At 39.3% G+C, this 21387-nt stretch overlaps 1 protein-coding gene across 2 annotated transcripts in view; it reads left to right on the top strand.

Annotated features, from left to right (window-relative positions):
• The window catches only part of LOC127570339 (disco-interacting protein 2 homolog C), a 504340-nt gene that overhangs the window by 415706 nt on the left and 67247 nt on the right, over positions 1 to 21387 (top strand). The window contains exons 27-30 of one of the 2 annotated variants that reach the window (XM_052015786.1): positions 4715 to 4826; positions 11065 to 11174; positions 15814 to 15912; positions 17171 to 17301. In XM_052015786.1, the coding sequence (XP_051871746.1) occupies positions 4715 to 4826; positions 11065 to 11174; positions 15814 to 15912; positions 17171 to 17301 (452 nt within the window). The remainder of the gene's footprint in view (positions 1 to 4714; positions 4827 to 11064; positions 11175 to 15813; positions 15913 to 17170; positions 17302 to 21387) is intronic. The other variant, XM_052015787.1, reaches the window with a different exon arrangement.

The following is a 21387-nucleotide window of genomic DNA, read 5'->3' as shown; positions in this document are numbered from 1 at the left end:
TTTGTCTGTTGCAATGTTAATGGAATGGATTTCACAGCATGGGTGTTCACAGAGCAGGTCTGCTGCAGTCAGAAGAGAAGGGGTGAGATCTGTCTTTTTTTTTCAAAATACAGTTTCCAGCTGGCAGATAAATAATAAAGACAGTTTCAATTACTTTAGATCTGGCAAACCAAAATTCTTTGTTAAAGTTTGTATCTTGGACTTAAGAGGTCAATATGTATTGTAGATGATGAGACTGCACTATTTTAAGCTTTTTTTAAATGAGGTAGCAAGACCCTGAAGTGTTATATGTAAGGAATACAATGTAAGATTTGATTAAATTTTAGTTACCAGTTTTGCTATTTCAAAAATTTAAGTTATATTAAATTTTGCATGAAAATGTGGCTGTGGTATTATACAACCTTAAACAACTAAATCATGCTGTGTGCACTTTTTTGATAAAGACAGTTCTTCATAGCACACAAAAAGAAATACCTCCAGAATACCTGGAAGGGGAGTTTCAGGGGTTGCATCAAAATAGATTCATAGTTAGGAAACCTTGTTTACCAAGTTCCTATGTGGGAGCTTATTGAAAGTCTCTGAAATCCAAATATACCACATCCACTAGTCTTTTCATCTACACTGCAAGATACATCCTCAATGAACTGTATTGTGGATGTATTGTAAAATACATACTTTCCATATTGTCAAAAGACATAGAAAGAAGTCTATGCTGACTCTCAGAGCTGTCCCTTCAATTCCATTCTCCCACTTATTTGGCTGTAACCTACACTCTTGCATGCCTGTTAATCTCACCCTGATTCCCCTACCACTTGTCTATTCCGGGGTTAATTTACAGCAGCCACTTAACACACCAGCACATTGTTGGGATGTGTGACGACGAGTTACAGGGAGAATGTGCAAACCCTACACAGACAGCATCGTGGGGTATGAGGTTCAGGATCAAGCCTGAGTCACTGGAACTGTACTGCAGCAGCACTACCTGTCGTGCTATGCTGCATAATGACACACAATTATTACTAAACCTTTAAATTAATAAGGGTTTGGAATTGACGATTTAATGAATCAGAATGAAATTTTTAAGCCATCATTCATCACAACTGCAATTTTCCTCCAACCTCATGTATATTGATAAGAAAACTTAAATAAACATCAAAATACTCCCTCATCTTTAGCTGGACAGTCTTGCCATCACATTGCATTAGTCCAGGATGGTAGCTTGTCTAATGAAGTTGCTGATGACAGATTGCTGGGGATTATGTTTCCGCTGTGTCATCACTCTTGCTTACACACAGGCTGGGAAAAGGCTTAAAAAAAAATGACTCATTCGCAGATTAGTCATTGAACTGGAATATCTTTGCATGGTATGACTTCTTAAAATCCTTAATTTAATGGAGTGTAGCTCTTCACTTAGAACCCTTTAAAAAAAAAATAGAAGCATCCTGCCCCGAAGCCTCCTCTGACAGATTATTGGTTTATCTGACATAGAACACTACAGCACAGTACAGGCCCTTCAGCCCACATTGTTTTATCCTGACCTTGGCCTCAACTCCATAGAGTTAGGGTTATACAGCACGGAAACAGGCCTTTCAGCCCAACTCGTCCATGCTGACCAGGATGTCTACCCAAATGTCCCATTTGCCTGCACATTGTCCATAATGCTTTAAGCCTTTTCTGTTCATGTACCTGTCCAAATGTCTTTTAAACATTGTAATTGTACCCATCTCTACACCTTCCTCTGGCAGCTTGTTCCACATACCCACCATCCTCTGTGTGAAACAGTTTTCCCTCAGGTCCCTTCTAAATCTTCCCTCTCTCTTTCCTATAATCCTCAACCCTCCTATAGTCCAAAAATCTAATCTCAACCTTGAAGATGTTCAGTGGTGCTACTTCCACAGCTCTCTGGGTAAAATTTCCAACCCTTTGAGAGAAGAACTTCCTCTGCATCCCAATTTTAATTGGAAGGACTTGTTATTCTGAAACCAGGGCGACCCAGTCTCAGAATAAGTGAGAGGCTATCTACTACTGAGTCATGGAGTATTGTGTACAGTTCTGGTCACCACATTATAGGAAGGATATGGAGGCTTTGGAGAGGGTGCAAAAGATGTTCACCAGGGTGTTGCCTGGATGAGAGAGTATTAGCTATAAGGAGAGGTTGGACAAACTTGGGTTGTTTTCTCTGGAGTGTCGGAGGCTGAGGGGAGACCTAATAGAAGTATATAAAATTATGACAGGCATAGACAAAGTCTATTTCCCAGGGTGGAAGTATCAAATACTAGAGGGCTTAGGTTTAAGGTGAGAAGAGGAAAGTTTATAGGAGATTTACGAGGCAAACAGAGACTGGTTGGTGCCTGGAATGTGCTGTCGGGGGTGGGGTGGTGGAAGCAGACCTTTAAGAGGCATGGACAGGGAGGGAATGGAGGGATATGGACCAGGTGCAGGCAGATGGGATTAGTTTGAATTGACATAATAGTGTTAACCCCTTCCCCCCCCCCCCAACTCTGGCCTCTCTTAGCCATTGCAGTAACCTTTTATGTGGTACCTCACTGAATGCCTTTTGGAAATCTAAATACACTGGATCTGTCAGTTTCTCTTTATCCACCTCAGACAAAAACTCCAGCAAATTTTTCAAACACGATTTCCCTTTCATAAACTCATGCTGAATCTGCTTGATTGTCTCATGATTTTCTAAATGCCCTGCTATTACCTCGTCAGTAATGGATTCCAGCATTTTCCCAATGACAGATGTTAAACAAACTGGCCTAGTCTCCTGCCTTGCTGCCCTCCTTTTGTGAATAGTGTTGTTACATTTACTGTTTTCCTATCCTCTGGGGCATCTCTGGAATCCAGGGAATACTAATAAACTATCCATCCGCTATCTCTGCAGTTACCTCTTTTAAAATCCCAGGGTGGAGGCCCTCAGGTCCTGGGGAGTGGGTGACCTTTAGCCTCTTTAGTCTGCCTAACACTTTTTCCCTGGTGATAGAGATTCTTTAAAGTTCTTTCCATTATAGCTTTTTGTTTATTATTAGTGGAATGCTTTTCTCACATTAAGACCAGCACAAAATATGTATTTAGAATCTCTGTCATTCCTCTATTCCCCATTCTCGGAGGGACCAATGTTTACTTGCCCACTCTCTTCCTTTTTTCATACCTGTTGAAGATCTTACTTTTTCCTTTTATCTTATTTTACTTCTCCCTCAGTTTTTAAGTTATCCTTTGTCGATTTCTAAAAATGGCCCAGTCGTCTTGCCTACCGCTAATCTTTGCACATTCTATGCCTTTTCTTCTAATTTGATGTCATCCTTAATTTCCTTAGTTAGCCACAGACAGTACATTCTTCTTGAAGAGCCTTTCTTTCCCATTTAAACATAATTTTGCTAAGGTTTATGAAATATCAACTTAAATGTTTGGCACTGCTGCTCTTCCCTCTTGCCCTCACAACCCTTTCCTCTTTCAGATACATATCAACCAATTTCATTTTGAATGCTACAATTAAATCTCCCTTCACTACTGCCCCTGATGGTGCATTCCACATCCTAATCCCTTGCTGCATGTCACTTGTGGTTCCTCTCAATCACCTTCATTCAGTATCCTCTAGTTCTTCACCCTCTGTCAATGGAATCCATTTTTCTCTATCGAGGCCCTTCATAATATTAAGACTTCCACCCAACCTTCTCTATTCTAAGACAGGAAAGTTGTGTTTTGAGGAAAGTTTTATCCTAACCAACACACTGGGAACCTCCCTAATTTTACACTGCATTTATTACAATCCACCTGATGTTGGTTTCCTGCTCAACTGAACGAGTTAGGTTAAAGTTGCTTCTTACTTATTTAGTAACCCAGTCATTCAAAATTATTGAATAGAATATTCTGCAGAGATCTTAACATGTATTTTAATGATTATCACAATTGGTAGTGAAGCTTCTGAGGTTGGTACAACGTATAATTCTATATAATAGTTCAGGTTTGTATTAGGATTCAAAACACAATGTGTACCCTTCTAGAGATTTAACAACTTGTTATGAGGAATGAAAGGAGCTTGAAATTTCATTTATGGTTTTTGTCCACAGAACTGTCTGATTGTAGTTTTTTTAAGAGAAGCATGATGTGCTTTAGAGAAAGAAACCTGCTCCAGTCTCACTTATATGGTTCTACTCCTCAACACAGATGTTGCTGAGTCATAGATACCCTCTGTAGCCTCTCAGTTGCAACAAGCCAGTTATCCCTGTGGTAACTTTTCTGACACCTCCTGCTTAAAACCCAAAAGGTCAGAAGGATCGTGAGGCCCCGCTTTCGCGGTCCGTATTCGTACTGAAAATCAAGATCAAGCGAGCTTTTGCCCTTCTGCTCTACGGGAGGTTTCTGTCCTCCCTGAGCTCGCCTTAGGACACCTGCGTTACGGTGTGACAGGTGTACCGCCCCAGTCAAACTCCCCACCTGCCACTGTCCCCGGAGCGGGTCGCGCCGGATTGCAACGGATTGCGACAGATTGCAACAATCAGGGAGGAACAATAAATCGTTGGGAATGCTCACATCCTGAGATTGATTTTCTTTAAACAATGAATTGAAATAATATTAATTTAGTTTTATTATAACAATCAAAGGTTTTATTTTTAGGTACTTTGTAAGTTAAATCACCCTGAAAGGACCAAATTGATTTTGTTTGGTATTCTCTGTACATTGCTTACTGAACAGAGCCGTTGTTTTACAGGTCAGCCGATCAGCATGCATTATGACCTCACAATTGATTGTAAAACTTCTAAGGTCGAGAGAAGCAGGGGCAGCTGTTGATGTAAGAACGTGGCCTCCTGTCTTAGACACAGGTAGGAAATGTGACTTCAGAAACTAAGTGCAAATGGGAGAAATGCACTCTTTTCCATGTTTGGTAGGTCACTTTCAACTTATTAACCTGGTTTTTATAGGCTTCTATCATGGGAAGTCCAATTAATGTTGCATAAGCATTCAGTGATGCATTTTGAACAGTTCTAGGTAAGTGCAAAGGCTGCAGAGTTTAAATTGTAATTAAACAAAGAACTTGGTTGATGAACCCTAATATTATTCCAAGCATTTAGATAAGCAGCATTAAGATATGTGGCTATAAATTCAGTGTCTGACAATTTATTTTCAATTATGTGAAAGTGTTCATTGTTTAAGGTGCTTATGATGTCCTGCTATCTCTGATATCAGTGCAGTGTAATGGAGGTATGTACAGTGGAGCAGCTATTAGAACTGCTGCCTCCCAGATTCAGGCCAGTGCTGTCTGCATGGAGTTTGCATGTTCTCCCCACGACTGTGTGGGTTTCCCTGGAGTACTCCATATATCCCAAAGATGAGTTCGTAGATTAATTGGCCACTGTGAATTATCCCTAGTGTAGGTGGGTGGCAGGAGAATAAGGGGATGTTGATGGGATTGTGGGGAGAATAAGTTAAAGGGAAATAAGTGGGGGAATGGGATTGATAGGAATTCCCCAAGGGTTGGCACAGACTCAATGGGCTGAATAGCCTCTTGTATTGTAAGGAAGTAAAGAAATATAATTTCAGCACATCATCAAAGTTGAAGTAAACTCAGAAGAAGCAACACACAAAAAATGCTGGAGGAGCTCAGCAGGTCAGGCAGCATCTATGGAGGGAAATGAACAGTTGATGTTTCCGGCCGAGACCCTTCATCGGGAGTCTTGGGTGAGGAAGGAGTCCTGATGGAGGGTCTTGGCCCGAAACATCAACTGTTCATTTCCCTCCATAGATGCTGCCTGACCTGCTGAGCTCCTCCAGCATTTTTTGTGTGTTGCTCCAGATTTCCAGCATCTGCAGTCTCACTTGTGTAAACTCAGAGCCAGTGTTTACTGGTGAAACCGGCGTTTGGTTGTTAAATTTCAAATATTGGCCCAAGTCACACTGGATGTTCCAAAGGGAACCGCTGGCCGTTGTCTGTGTGGGTCTGGGCACAACTCGGACCTGTGTACATGCAGGGCCGATCCGATCACGGAAGGCTGACACAAGGTGAAAGTGGGATCCTGTCCCATCGGCCCATCACTCTACTGTTGGGCACACCACTGAGCGCCAGTTTATTGAGGAGGGGGATATCACCAGGGATGGTGGCCACACTTATTTGAGTGGGGTGTGCCAACCCTGCAGAACAGGTAGGTGGTTGGATTATTTTACTTTAATGTTTTAGAACATAGAACACTACAGCACAGTACAGGCCCTTCGGCCCACAATGTTGTGCCGACATTTTATCCTGCTCTAAGATCTATCTAACCCTTCCTCCCACATAGCCCCCTATTTTTCTATCATTCATGTGTCTATCTAAGAGTCTCTTAAATGTCCCTAATGTATCTGCCCCCACAACCTCTGCCGGCAGTGCGTTCCATGCACCCACCACTCTCTGTGTAAAATAAAAACTTACCCCTGATATCCCCCTTATACTTTCCTCCAATCACCTTAAAATTATGTCCCCTCGTGTTAGCCATTGTCGCCCTGGGAAAAAGTGTCTGACTGTCCACTTGATTTATGCCTCTTATCATCTTGTACACCTTTACGTATTAAGTATTTTACGTGTTACTTTATGTTTTTACGTATTTGTTGATATTTTAAAGTGTTTATAATTTCTACTCTTTTTAATGGTTTTTAAATGTTTCTATTAGCCATGCCAAAACCCAATAGAATATTCTAGGGACAGGGGCCCTTGCAAACACTGCCTGAGCTGCAGCTCATAACCCAATCAACCACTGACTGCCTCTGGGGTGAGGAAGGTCAGCTTGTTCTGCCCTCTCGTTCTGGGAAAGTAAGGCCAAGTGACCCCAAGTACCAGGCAGGATCCAGGACAGTACAGCAAAATACTGAAGAAGAGGGGTGGGGGAAACTTGGAATTACCGAATTTTGATTGGTGGATTGGGACAGAGTTCACCCAACATGTTTATTATACACATATCCTTGTGTGCTCTGCAAGGCAGTATATTGGTACATCAATGCGATGGACACAATACACTGTTCTGATTCTTTAGGTTTTAAATTGTATGGTCCATTGGTCAAAATTTTCAGATGAACCAAGTTGGTTGAACTCGGTGATTCCCCTCTGCAGAGTAAGTAGAGTGTGTTTGAACTAAATACAGGGTTTACTGCCTGAATTGATGTAGTGTCTACCAGAAAGATAATTTTCCTCGACCCATTTGGCAAAAAAACAAAACTACCTTCCCATTACTTGGATGAATTGAATAATCAGCAGCTTATAATACATATTTCAAATTTGTGCATCATTGTTTTGTGTATTTTCTTTTAACAAAACAGTGCAAGTTGACAATTGCTTGCCTTACTTTATCATAACTGGCTTTAACTGAAATTGCTTATGATGCCTTCCTTGCAGCCTAATAATGCATCATCCTCATTGATGCTGAATGTTACCATTATCTGTTGACTTTAAAAGGGGAATGAGACCTTTCAACAGTCTGAAGATGTTATTTCAAGGTTCATTATGTAAAGAGTTTAAAGGCATGGTACTAAGATTGGATGAATAGCCAGAGAGGATTGTAACATGTTTATATTTATAACCTTTGGATCTTGTCATCTCCGATAACAAGGAGAAGTAAATCTCTTTTATCTCTTAATATATCAGCAAGGGAATGAAACTGCAAGTCAAGGTTAAAATAGTGCAATTCTATATCACTGGGATTTATGCATTTTGGTGTTTTCATTACTGTACTGTAAAGCTTTAATTTTGACATTGTTCTCATCTGTTTCTATTAAGGTAATAAAATAGCAACAGGATAGGATTTATTTACATGCAGGTGAAATTCCAAAGCTGACCAACCTGTTAGGCAAGCATCAGAAAGAGTTGAATTGCCAGTCCGTAGGAGACACAAAGCCATTTAATGTAAATTAATAATTTATTTAATATTGCGTGTAAATACACTGTTGTGAAACTGGTTTCCAGTGTACAACATCATGCAACTTTTCATTTCATTGGTGGTGGGAAAATTGCTAGAAAGGATTCTGAGAGACGTGATTTATTTGCATTTGGAAAGGCAAGGACTGATTAAGGATAGTCAGCATGGCTTCGCGCGTGGGAAATCGTATCTCAGAAATTTGACTGAGTTTTTTGAAGAGGTGACGAAGAGGATCAATGAAGGCAGGGCAGTAGACATTGTCTACATGGACTTTAGCAAAGCCTTTGACAAGGTCCCACATAGTAGGCAGGTCCAGAGGTCAGATTACATGGGATCCAGGCTGAGCTAGTCAATTGGATACAAATTTGGCTTGGTGGGAGGAGTCAGAGGGTCATTTTTCAGATTGAAGGCCTGTGACCAGTGGAGTGCTGCAGGGATCAGTGCTAGGTTCCCTTTTGTTTGTCATATATATTAACAATTTAGATGAGAATATAGGTGATATGATTAATAAGTTTGCGGATGACACCGTCATTGGTGGTATAGTGGACGGTGAAGAAGCTTGTTTAAGTTTACAACAGAATTTAAAACAACCGGATAATTGGGCAAAGGAATGGCAAATGGAACTTAACTCAGGCAACTATGAAGCGATGCATTTTGGGAAGTTAAAACAGGACAGGACATTCATTGTAAATAACAGGGCCCTGGGGAGTGCCGTAGAACAGAGAAACCTCAGGGTACAAGTACGTAGTTCTCTGAAAGTGGCAAAACAGGTAGACAGGGTTTGGCGCGCTAACCTTCCTTGGTCGGGGCAACGAGTACAAGAGTTGGGATATCATGTTACAACTATACAAGACATTGGTGAGACCGCACCTGGAGTATTTTGTGCAGTTCTGGTCACCATGCTTATAGGAAGGATGTGATTAAGCTAGAGAGGGTGCAGAAAAGATTCACAAGTATGTTACTGGGACTGGAGGGCTTGACATATAAGGAGAGACTGGATAGGCTGGGACTGTTTTCCTCAAGTGAAGGAGGCTGAGAGGTGACCTTACAAAGGTTTATAAAATCATGAGGGGCATAGATAAGGTGGGTGGTCACGGTCATTTTCCTAGGGTAGGGGAGTCTAAAACTAGAAGACATAGGTTTAAGGTGAGAGGGAAAAGATTCAAAGGGAACCTGAGGGGCAAGTTTTTCACATAGAGCATGGTGGGGATATGGAAGGAGCTGCTAGGGGTAGTGGTAGAGGCTGGTACAATTACAATATTTAAAAGACATTTGGGCAGACATATCAATAGGAAGGGTTTAGAGGGATATGGGCCGAACATGGGGAAGTGGGACTAGCTCAGGTAGGCACCTTTGTTAGCATGGACGATTTGGGCTGAAAGGCCTGTTTCCAAGCTGTATAACTCAGACTCTGTGAAAGGTTTATCCAGTTAGTTTTGCCCCACCGAACCATCAAATATTTCATTCTCATGCTTTTATCCAAGTTTGTCCAACAGACTTCCTTCCCTGAAGGAAAGTGGTGAACCAGATTATGAAACAATGATAGTTTTGCAGTCACCTTTACAGATCCTTGTATTTAAATTCCACTTTTAATTATTTGAATGTTTGCTTGAACTTAAATTCTCCAGCTGGGATTTGAACTTGTGTTTGTGGATCAGTGGTCCAGGCATCAAAATGTTAGTCTAGTAACCACAATCGTACTGTACCATATTTCCTTTGAAAGTCACTTTGTTTAATCAGCTTCAACAACCCTTTCAGACTGTACATTTTTATTAATGTAATGAGTTATTAACCCACTTCTGGCTCTTCTAATAACTACCTTAAATTTGAGCTTCTGGCAACTGACCTTTCTGCCAGTGTAAAACTGCTTCTCATTGTGTACTTTCAGCAAAGCTTCTCTCAGTTTGAACATCCCTGTGCAAGTTTGAACTGCAACAAGCAGTTAAGAAGGCAAATGATATGTTGGTCTTCATTGCAAGAGGTTTTGAATATAGGAGCAAGAGTGTCTTGCTGCAGTTATATAGGGCCTTTCTGAGACCACACCTGGAATATTGTGAGCAGTTTTTTGTTTCCTTACTGAAGAAAGGATATACTTGTCCTAGCAGGAGTAAAGCAAAGGTTCAGCAGACTGATATCTAGAATGCAGGACTGTCACATGAGAAAGAGATTGGTCGACTTGTTCTGTTGTATACTAGAGGTTAGACAATTGAGAGGGGATCTCTTTGACATATACAACATTCTGACAGGGTTAAACAGACTAGATGCAAGGAGGATATTTCCCCAGAATGAGGTGTCTTGAATGAAGAATCACAATCTCTAGAACATGGGATGAGTCACTTAGGAATGAGATGAAGAGAAATTCCTTCACTCAGACAGTGGTGAACCTGTAGAATTCTCTACCCCAGAAGATGGTGGAGGCCAAGTTGGTGAATATACTTAAGGAGGTAGATAGATTTTTTTGAGACGAGTCATCAGTGGGTAAGGGGTGGTAGTCGGAGTATAGTGTTGACATAAAGAATCAGCCACGTTTGTACTGAATGGCCTACTCCTGCTTTGATTTTTAATGTTTTTGTTTCTGTTAGGTCTGCCCCTAGCCTTAATGCCACGAAGGATGAATTCAAGTTCATTATCATAGGCATGCATTCACAGGGTATAAGCGCCATGAAAATTAGCTTTCTGCTAGGACAGCACAGTACATTGCAAACATGACAAACATAAATTAACATAAACTTAAATTAACATAAATTATACACAACTTACATGAAAAAACAAACAAAATGAAACAAAACGACATTAGTGTAAACTGAGGGAAAGAAAAAGAAATATAGTCCAAGGTATTATTAGGGTTTTTCAGGTTAATTCAAGAACCCGATGTAGTGGGGGAGAAGCTGTTGTTGAACCCTGAGGTGTGGGTCTTCAGGCTCTTGCACCTCCTGCCTGGTGGCAGCAATTTTTTCTTGATTGACTTTGGTGACTCAGGATCTACATGTTGTTGTGTAGAGGATTAACAAGGTAGTCTGTTGTTATTTAGAGAGCATGATTTTGAAGTATAGCTCAGAGGAAAACAGTTAACTATAAGTGTGGCATTTTCAAATGTTCAAATGGTGGTAAGCTTACCCATCGTCTGCATATAAATAAAGGTTCATTCAGATCCTTAAGTGCATTAATTTCCTTTCAGATGATTTGCCAAAGAGACGTCCTTCCCAAATTTACAAACCCTCAAACCCCGACACTTTGGCCTACCTTGATTTTAGTGTATCTACAACAGGAATGCTGGCAGGGGTGAAGGTAAGATAACAGAGAAGCTTTTGTCTCCTGTCTCATGAGTCTTTGTCTAAATGAAAACTCACCTGCTTTTATATTGCGCATCTTGTTTCCATCCCAAATTACGAATTATATTTGAAATGAACTAAGTAAACAATAAATATAGAATCAGGGTAACTTTGAAACTTCTGTCCATTTTAAGGGCAATTATCTGGAGTAAATACATAGGTGGCTGAGCATATCTGGCGGTGACCTTCTGCACTGTGGAGCAGTAAGCTACAGGACATCAGCCTGTAAATTGATAAGTTGCCAGCCTGGCCTTTGCTGTCTCAGAGAGAGACTTTGCCAAGTGGAGGTCTGTCCTCACCAGAATCCACACAGACTCTTGGAGTTATTTTCCAGAGTGAAGTTGCTACAAGCTTAACATACAATTGGCTTTTATCCCAAAGCTGGTTTGGGAGCTAATGATACTGAATGAAGTGGAAGGACAGAAAATATTTATGTTTAACATCTCCCTTATTTTATTCCCAGATATATGCCCTGACATGGATTTGAGTAGCTAAGTAAAAATATATTGAGCATGTTTTAAATTGTGTTGATATGAATTAAATTACTGTATACCATTTTGTGTCATTCATCAGCCTCTTTGAAACATAACTAAATAAGATTTACTTTTTTCACATTATTGTGATTTTTTTGTTTACTCGTTTGATGAGCCATTTGAATTAGACTTGCCATGTTGAGGCATTTTCATTGCCATTTATCATTGGATGATGTTATTTTCTCTGCCTGTTATTGTTGGTTGTTTGCTTTCTTTTACGAGAAGTAGTATTTATTGAGAAAGAGGTCCTATCAGAACGATGTCCTTGTTCATAATCAACATGACTCTGTAAAAGACATTTTTGGGATTGTCACTATTAAACCAAAATCAGACAGGTCACAATATGGAAGCTAAGCAGAAGATGAGATTGTGTCAGGAGCTCCGATGATAGCTTTGTCTACATAGACAACTTTAAACTTGGTGAAGTCAAAGCTAAAAATAGAAGATAAAATTAATCCATATTTTAAAAATCAGTTATACATTTGTAAATATTCCTATCAAAATTACTATTTAGACCCAACTGGGGGCAGAAGGAAATCCTAACAATTTGCTAATAACCCAACCACGTTGCAATTAAAAAAACCATTTGCCTCAGGAGATGTTTGATTTAGGCCATTAAATACTAATAAGACTATTACCAACCCAAGCATTGACATAGTGACCTTGATAATCTGCTGAATAAAATATTATATTATGAAATGGATTTTCCATCAACTGCATTGCTAGCTATTAAGAAATATGGGAGGAGAGCAGGAATGTGGTATTGCGATACAGGATCAGCCATGATCATATCGAATGGCAGAGCAGACTTGAAGGGCCAAACAGTGTTTCCATATAATGGGATTGCAAAACAGGGGCTTTTTTTAAATCCATAAAACATGCATTTCACTAAACTTTGCTTAAGATGGTGGTACACATGAGAGACATATGGGTAAAATAAATTATATTTTAAATTATTCAATTTAAGACATCATATTGCAAGATTTAACTTGATTAAGTTGCCAAAGGAATTTTTAATGAAGTGTATCAGTCTTAAAATTTTGCCAATGATTATTTTAGGCTTAAAAATTCACAAACAATTACTCTTTTGTTCCAAATGAATCTTTTAATATAGACAAAACTAGGATTTATGTGTCAAGCACACAAGTCTGCGTACAAGCCTTGCTGATAACATTGTAAACACTGTATTTCCTTGACGTTTTGTTGTCATTTTTTAATGTTTGTGCTAAGGTGCTCATAAGTGCATCTGTAACATATAACTGTTTTCCCCTGTTTATTTTTAAAATGGAATAAATGCTTATTTTAAATCTCACGAAATGCAATGTTCCTCTAATTGTTTGGTTGGTAAATTTGTTGCCTGGTCTGGATTGAAACCACACAGCCCAGGAACGTCTCAATGTGATCCTTGTTCTGTGCTGAGTTGTTTTCACCCATAATAGTTGCCCTCTGTATCAATGAGTTTTCAAGATGATGATTTTTCAAGATGATTGTAATTGTGGTTCCTGGCCCTGATATCTATCCAGTGACTTCTGCTGTAAAGTTTGTGGTTTACACAGGTGAACGTATGATGCGGATCAGTTGGAATGCAACCACGGTTGAATAGTCTGTAAATATTTACATTCTATGTTCATTTTAAAGAATATCTATGATGATGTATTTATACAGTGGCAAGCATCAGCTGTCTCCTTTGGTAAGAGAGAAGGAATAGTGGGGGGATGGCGGGAGAAATATATTTTTGAGCCAACTGTTGCAACAGCTCACAGGGTGAGATCATATGAAAATGGAACAATGTCACAGCTTCCATTAATCAAACTAGCTCTAAAAACAACAGCAAAGCATCTTTAGAATGTCTACAGGTTGTGGAATTAAAAACGCATTGTAATTTCTCTAGATCAGCTAAACGATTGGACCGTGACATTGTTCTTGCATCAAGATATTGTGGAAAAAAATTGTAAATTGTTTTTTTTGTATTCTTTAACTGGCTATGAATTACTGATCATTGCTGTTTTTGTGTTTGGGTAAATTCAAGCTCTCTACTGCCAAAGAATCTTTCTCATCTGTGTGTTCAAATCCTGTGTCAGTGGGGTGTTGTAACTGTGTAAGGGAGCAGTTTGCAAGCTTTCTTGAATATCAAGAAAAATAGCACAACTATATAAAAAAATTGTAACATGTTATTACATATATAGAAATTCCTTTTTATTAGTTTTTCCTTGTATATGTAAATTGTTTACTGTATGCTAAATGTTCCAGTCGTTTAGCAAATATTCTTACTGTCTGTGGTTTAGCATCTAATCCAGGCCAGGCTGGTGAACTGAAAGTCACTCTGATTGTAAGGTCTTGCCTGAACTATTTTTTGAGTGAGCATGGGCTGTCATCACAACTTGGTGCTAATCTGGCATTCTGCTGTACAGCGGGTGCAGAACAGTCAGACTAAAGAGTGGTTAAATGTCACAGTGGTCCTCAGCTTTGGGCCAAGGCATGCCATTTGAGCGGAATACAGAAGATATTAAACAGCAAAAATATTTGCAGCTCTCACTGGAGGTGCATGAAGAAAGATTCTCAGTTTAGTCTGAGCACAGAAAATCTGTGCACATAAAAAAAACCTTAACTTGTCCCTTTATGCATAATTTGCAGAGAATGATTACTGGGTGGTTGTTTGCATCAACAACTTTTTCCCAGACAAAAGCTAAGATTCAGATAATGGCAAATTAGATTATTCTTTTGGTTTACATAAATGCAAAACACTGCATATTTTAATTGCGCAATTTAATTTTGAGCTTTTTGGGAACTATTTGCAAAATAAACTTTACTGTGTAACTGGAGGCCTGGATATATATGTAATTCATTAAAAAGTGCCATGGTTTTGAGGTTTTTATGTTATTTTCTGCCCTCATTGGCTGAACAATGGTATTTCCTTGAATTACACTTTTACAATGCAAAATGATTTAAAGGTTTTAGGGATTGCTCTGTGAAGATTTGAACAATGAAAGTACCTGAAGTTGCTGCTTCCAGTCTGTTACCTTTATCTGATAGAATCTTTCCAAATTAACTTTAGACTTGTGCACAGTGAGCTGAGAGCAAATATTATCAAACCAAAGCTTAATTATCACTTACTTTAATTTTATATTGCACAAATGCAATAAATTATTGTTATTTTGCATTAGGTATCCTAGTATTCCAAGAAACTGTGTGTAGAGTGACAGCAGGAGCTGTTCTGCTTATTAATCTTTATCACAGCCCTTGAAATTTGCCCTGGAGCGTGAGAGCAGGCAGTGACAGAGATATGAGGGCTCCGTTCATTGCCAGTAACAGCACCAAGTCCACTGCAGCCAAAGACGCTTCCATTTTGCGCTCCCTAGATTAGCTGTGAATTCTCAGATGACTTTGTCATCACTGTGAGCATGTGACTTTCATTACTCATCACTGGGCTGGATTCATGCTCAGGCCTGTAGAGTTGAGAGGCTTTGTTTTTGACTGTTGTTTTATATTTCGAGCATGGATCTTGGCATGATTAATAATTAAAAGCGTGTTTATTTTAATTAACCATAAAAATCCCCAAGATATTTGTTAGCATTGAGGCAACATTATTTTTCCTATCATTCCCCGAGCTCCCTGCCAAATTAATTCACATCAAGACACTATTGCAGAAAGATTACAGTATTTTTATTTGCACTGAGGGGGAGATTGGAAATAATTCCATTGTCCTATCTTTATATAAAGAGACAGCCTGCTCTCAAACAAGAGGATGAAATAATTTGGCCTGTGCAGACCTCCACAGACAACTTCGGTATTGGTCACTTTACATGGAGATGCACTTGAGCAGTGTGAGAAAACTACCCCTCTCAATCAAAGTAAAATGACTTCACTATACTTAACAGTTCTTTCTCTCCTAGGGGAAGACCGAAGTATGAATGTTGATAAAGAAATCTGGGATTAAAATTGGGTTGTCCCAATTGAGATTCTTAACCTTTTGCATTGCAGCTGAAACAGTTCCATTGTGTAAAATGTAATGGCTTTCTTATGTGCAGACTACTAAGAATTCTTAGTTTGAATTAAATGTAGAAAAACTACTGCTGGGAGGTTGAAGACTCTTACACAGGAGCACCTGGCATATATACACAAGCCTTGCCCTCTATTTCCATCAATCAGTTCACTCATAATGTGAGTCCTTTGATAGACTATTGCTATTTTTATTCATGAAAGCCATCTCTCCTGCTTTATGAATGTTAGTCAAGCCTTCAAAGACCTGTTTGAGTCCCTAATGTTATTTTTGGATGATCTTATGATTTCATATTATTTGAATTGTGTGAATTTAATGTATTTTCTATTGTTAACATTAAAGTAATTGAAAATGGTGTTGTTCTTCAAGCTAATTGATAAACTGGTTTAGATGTTTTCAAATATGTGCAGTTGATCGTTGCAAACTATAGATCTTAAAATATTAAAATATTTCAGACAAATGAAAACCCAAAATATAATTGTAAAACTGAGTCTATCTATATTTAAAATATTGTCCAGTTAACACCTTGAGTCATTTTAAAATTAAGAAATCACAATCTTTAAGCTCACGATCTTCATTTCGTTAAATCAGAGGTTTCTAAATATGAATACTTTCCAGTATAACCTATCAAATTGCAATTTGATTCTGCACAGATTATGGTTTTTACATACCATGTATAGCTAAGTTCCTTTCTATGTGCATTTCGGTGCTGGTTCATTTTTCAGGATGCATACCTATATTTGTACGCATTACAAATCCCTCTCATGAAAATTACAAATACCTATTTTGTAGTATAATCTTTAAATTGTAGCTTAAATACTGCACAACATTGCATGTTTAAGAGAGATGAAGCACTGATTTAAAATTTTAATAGAATGGTTTAATTTACAAAAGGAGCTTTAAAAGCCCTATTGGTTAGACTTTTTTCCATGAATGCATGTGCAAAATCTGAGAGTGAGCTCAGCTAGAGTTGCCATCCAAATTGCGAAGCTGACTCAACAGTGGATGATGCCAATCAGCAGTGGGATTGACTGGCCCCTCAGGCCACTTAGTGTGCATGTTCAATTGTATGACAAGTTACAGTAAATTTTTAAAGAAGTACGACAGTGTGTTGTAGGGTAATCCTTTTTTTATATAAAGACCACAGATTACACTAGGTTTCTGATAGGCTCAATCTTTTTATCTAAAAGTAAATGTAAACCAGTCAGAAGGAAAAAAAAGCAGTTTTGAAAGAGTACTAAAATATTAATTGTTTAAAAGTGTCTAAGTGCACTATTTTTGAAATTATTTAAAATTACTCTATGACAGTATAGTTTCGATCTTACACCAATGCAACTTTGAGGGAAATTCTCAGTTGTAGAGGAAGAAATTTTATGGAGATGTTGGAATTTCTAATGAGACACTTCCTTTGCCTGGCAGATGTCCCATGCAGCAACCAGTGCCTTGTGTCGATCAATTAAGCTGCAGTGTGAGCTCTACCCTTCCCGAGAAGTAGCAATCTGCTTGGACCCCTATTGTGGACTCGGATTTGTGCTTTGGTGCCTCTGCAGGTGAGAAGCTGATGTTAATAAGCACCTTTTATCCATTCAATCAAGGATCCCAGTTACCCACAGTGGTAAAATTAATAGTCAAGGACATGATGAACCCATCGGATTGTCACCACTTGTATACAGAATTATTGGAGGTCTAGATAAATCAATGAGGAGAAACTCGTTTCCCCTGGTTGAAGGGCAATCAGTGGGGGTTTAGATTTAAATTAATTGGTAGAAAGATTATGTCCCCTCTTTTGGATAGCACTTTCTTACAAAATGGCCCCAAGTGTAATCTTTCGCTGGGAGCCTGGCTAGGAGCAGAAATCCTCACTGCGTTTAAATAAAAGAGGTTTAATGGTGGAAGTGTAGCTTTTGCTGGGACCCTGGCTCTTGACAATTTATGGCGGCAGGGAGTAACTTAGGGTCCAAAGACTTAGAGAATGAGGGAGATTGACATATGTGGTCCATTTTTGACAGAATGGACACAATGGGCTGAATCACTTCTTTCTGTGCCATAGATTTGTGATTACTGATGAGAGAGTGAAACTCCACGGAACTGCTTGGAGTACTTGCACTCATTGTCCTCCTTGATCATCAGAGGTCAATCAGCCGCCTGATTGAAACTTCTGCGGCGGACCTGCCCAGTGTTGGGCACTTGTGCTGGGTTGGTGGCGGGTTGGTGGTGTTCTTTCACATTTATGTTTGAAGAAGTCCTGAAAGTCCAGCACTGGCGTGGGCAAGAACTGACTGCAACACCTTTCAAATCTGCTGTCTGTGCTGCCAGCTACCCCTGTACTCTACCCAGTTATCAGACTGGCAAATCTACCTGTTGAGGCTGGGGTAGGTTAAATCTGGCACAAGTGAAGCAGCCGATTAAAATAAATGGGAGACTTTGACTGCTGGAGGAAGAAAAGTAGCAGTGTTTGTTTGATTTAATTTTTGGTTTAAGTATTTTGAAGTGTATGAGTGTATGATTTTAATAATCTCTAAACTTTTTCTTTAAGTGGGTCCTAAGCAGTATATGAGTAGCAGGGATAGCTTTGATAGCTGGTGAGTTGAGGGTAATTGGTTTATTGTTGTCACATGGACCGAGATACAGTGGAAATATTACATCAAGGTGGTGCAAAGGGAGAAGCAATAACAATGCAGAATATAGTGTTACAGTTATAGAGAAAGTACAGTACAAGTACACAAATAAAGTGCAAGAGCCATGATATGCTAGATTAAGAGTTCATCTTTATTGTATAAGAGGTCCGTTCAAGAGTCAGGATAGCAGTCAAATGCTTGCCCTGCGACAGACCCTAAGTTACTCCCTGCCATTATAAATTGCTGAGAGCCAGGGTCCAGGCAAAAGCTACACCAGGGCCACCCAGCGTTTGTCCTATTGGCTGATGGCCAGTGACTTCAGGGAATGGAAGGTCCTCCCTGTTGTTATTTTTCTGCTTTTTCTGACATCCGCCACAATCCAAGTTGATCTATATTTGACCAATCTCAGTTGCATTTCTCAGCACAAGCTTGACACGTAACTGGCATCCTTATAGGATCATTAATAGATGTTGGTCTTTGCTAGCTGGCACGTCTGGACAGGTTATATAACACTCTGGGGAAGGAAATTAATGATCCCAGAGAAATCCCCAGTTGGAACCTTTCAGGATATAAAGTTCATAATGGCTAGATGTCAGACACTGTTGATCCTACTGACTTTTGCTCTGTGTTTAATCCTACACATACACACATGCGTCGGTTGAGAGCAATTAATTTGCAGTTCCAATGGCATGTCACTGAATCGCAGAATCAATAGAGAACAGGAGGCCGCTCAGTCCATCAATTCTGTGCCAGTTCTTCACAGAGCAATCCAATTAATCCCATTCCCCAGAGCCCTGCAGTTTCTTTTATTTTCAAAGATTTATCCAGTTGCTGTTTGAAAGCTGCAGTTGAACCTGTGTCTACCACACCCTTGAGCACTGCATTCCAGATTGTAACTACTGCCTGTGTAAATAACAAAGTGTTGTGTTGTGTAACCTGTGGTCTTTTAATGATCATTCCAAATTAATCTTTTTTCCTTCTTGGCTCCTCTTCTAATCATAGCAGTTTTTCTCTATTCATCCTGTCTAAACCTGTCAAGGTTTTGAATACCTCTATCAAGTCCTCTCTTCACCTTCTTTGCTCCAAGGAGAAGAGAACCAGATTCTCTAATCTGCCTTCAGAAATGAAATAAGCCATCCATTGAATTGTTCTTATTAATCTTTTCTGCAGGCATCCAATGGCCTATGCATCTTTTCTAAATGCAGTGACCCAGAGTTGGATGTAGGACTCCATATGTGGCATGACAAGGGTTCAGTTTAATGTTCTTCTCCCTTTACTTGAGAAGCCCAGGATTCCATATGTTCCGTTAACCTGTCCAGCCCTGAATCACTCAATTTCTTCTTGAGATTGTGCAGCTTTGCAAAATCATGGGTTTAATGACAAGTTGAGGCAATTGGAAACACTCTTGCCTCTGAGCCAGAAGTTAGTAGATTCTCCTGGAACCTGATCAAATAACGCAGGCTGACACTGCAGTACTGCACTCAGGAAACAACAGGTCTACATGAGGCTGGGCACCAAAGCCCCATTTACTTGTTCAGATGTACAAGGTCCCATGATCTTATCAAATCATGCAAAGAAGGCTTTTGGCACACTGGCCTTCATCAGTTAGGGCATTGAGTATTGAAGTTGGAATGTTATATTACAGTTGTACAAGATGTTGGTGAGGCCGCTCTTGGAATATTGTGTTCAGTTTTAGTCACACTGCTATAGGAAGGATGCCATTGAGCTAGAACGAGTGCAATAAAGATTTATGAGGATGTTGCCAGGACAGGATAGGCCTTTGTTCATTGGCGCATAGGAGAATGAGGGGTGATCTTATAGAGGTGCTTAAATTCATGAGAGTGAATGCACACAGTCTTTTTCCCAGTGAATCAAGAACTTGAAGCCAAAGGTTTAAGATTTAATAGGTACCTGAGGGGCAACTTCTTCAGCCAGAGGTTGGTCAGTATATGGAATGAGCTACCAGGGGAAATGGTAGAGGCAGGTACATTAACAACATTTAAAATTCACTTGGACAGGTATATGGATAGGAAAGGTTTGGAGGGATATGGACCAAATGTGGGCAAATGGGACTAACTTAGATGGGCATCTTGGTCGGCATGGATCGGTTGGGCCAAAGGGCCTGTTTCCGTGTTGTATGACTCTGTGACTCTAAATGAACACAAAGCTCTCAAACTAACATTCCCTCCCCACCCAACTCCAGCAACCAATGGTGCCATGTAAAGAATTTTATCTCATGACCAGCAAACCAAATTAACCTGATAACTATTAAAAATTTAACTTAGCACTTACATTATTGATTATCTGAGTTGTTAAACTGTAACTTGTCTTTTACAGGTTCTTCCCCTAAAGTAGGGATCCAACTCTTGTGGCTTTGAAATGTTTCCTTTCCATGCTCTATGGTTCTTCAGCATAGCAAGTGAAATATTTTGCTCCTTTCAACTTGCACAAACCCATGAGTAACATTCTGTATCTTGTTGTTTGGCCTAATTAGGTATTAAATTGGAAACATTGAAATAGCTGAAAAAAACTATACATTGTAATTATCTTTTCAATGACCTTTAAATTCAGCAGATCAAAAGGAATGCTATATTTAATAAAGCATTACTCTCCTAAGACTGTCATTTGCTGACTTTCCCAGACGGATTGAAAATGCATGTAAAGTAGCAGATGGCCAAGTTACATTAGGAAAGCGAAGCCCATTGCAAGTTAGTTTTAGTCAAACAACTCGCATACAAACCACCCCAAAACTATTGAAAGACTCCTTATATTTTATTGATTGAGCCATTGACCATCTGTGATGCATAAGAACAATTTGTGCATAGGTTTGCTTTGATATTTTAACAGTGTCCAGCATAATGATAGATATTTATGCAGCATTGATTGATTTGCTTATTGAATTTATGTTCAAAGAAAGACAGATAATATTCTTACTGTATGCTGTTTCCTTTTGTTAATCCTTTTGTTGTTTGGCTTGTGGCATCAGTTCCTTTTACAGATATGGATTTGACTCATTTT

The sequence above is a fragment of the Pristis pectinata genome, chromosome 5 (assembly GCF_009764475.1).
Source record: "Pristis pectinata isolate sPriPec2 chromosome 5, sPriPec2.1.pri, whole genome shotgun sequence".
In the NCBI taxonomy this organism is placed as follows: domain Eukaryota; kingdom Metazoa; phylum Chordata; class Chondrichthyes; order Rhinopristiformes; family Pristidae; genus Pristis; species Pristis pectinata.
The sequence above is the reverse complement of the archived record's forward strand: the minus strand, read 5'-3'. Positions and strand labels throughout refer to the sequence as shown.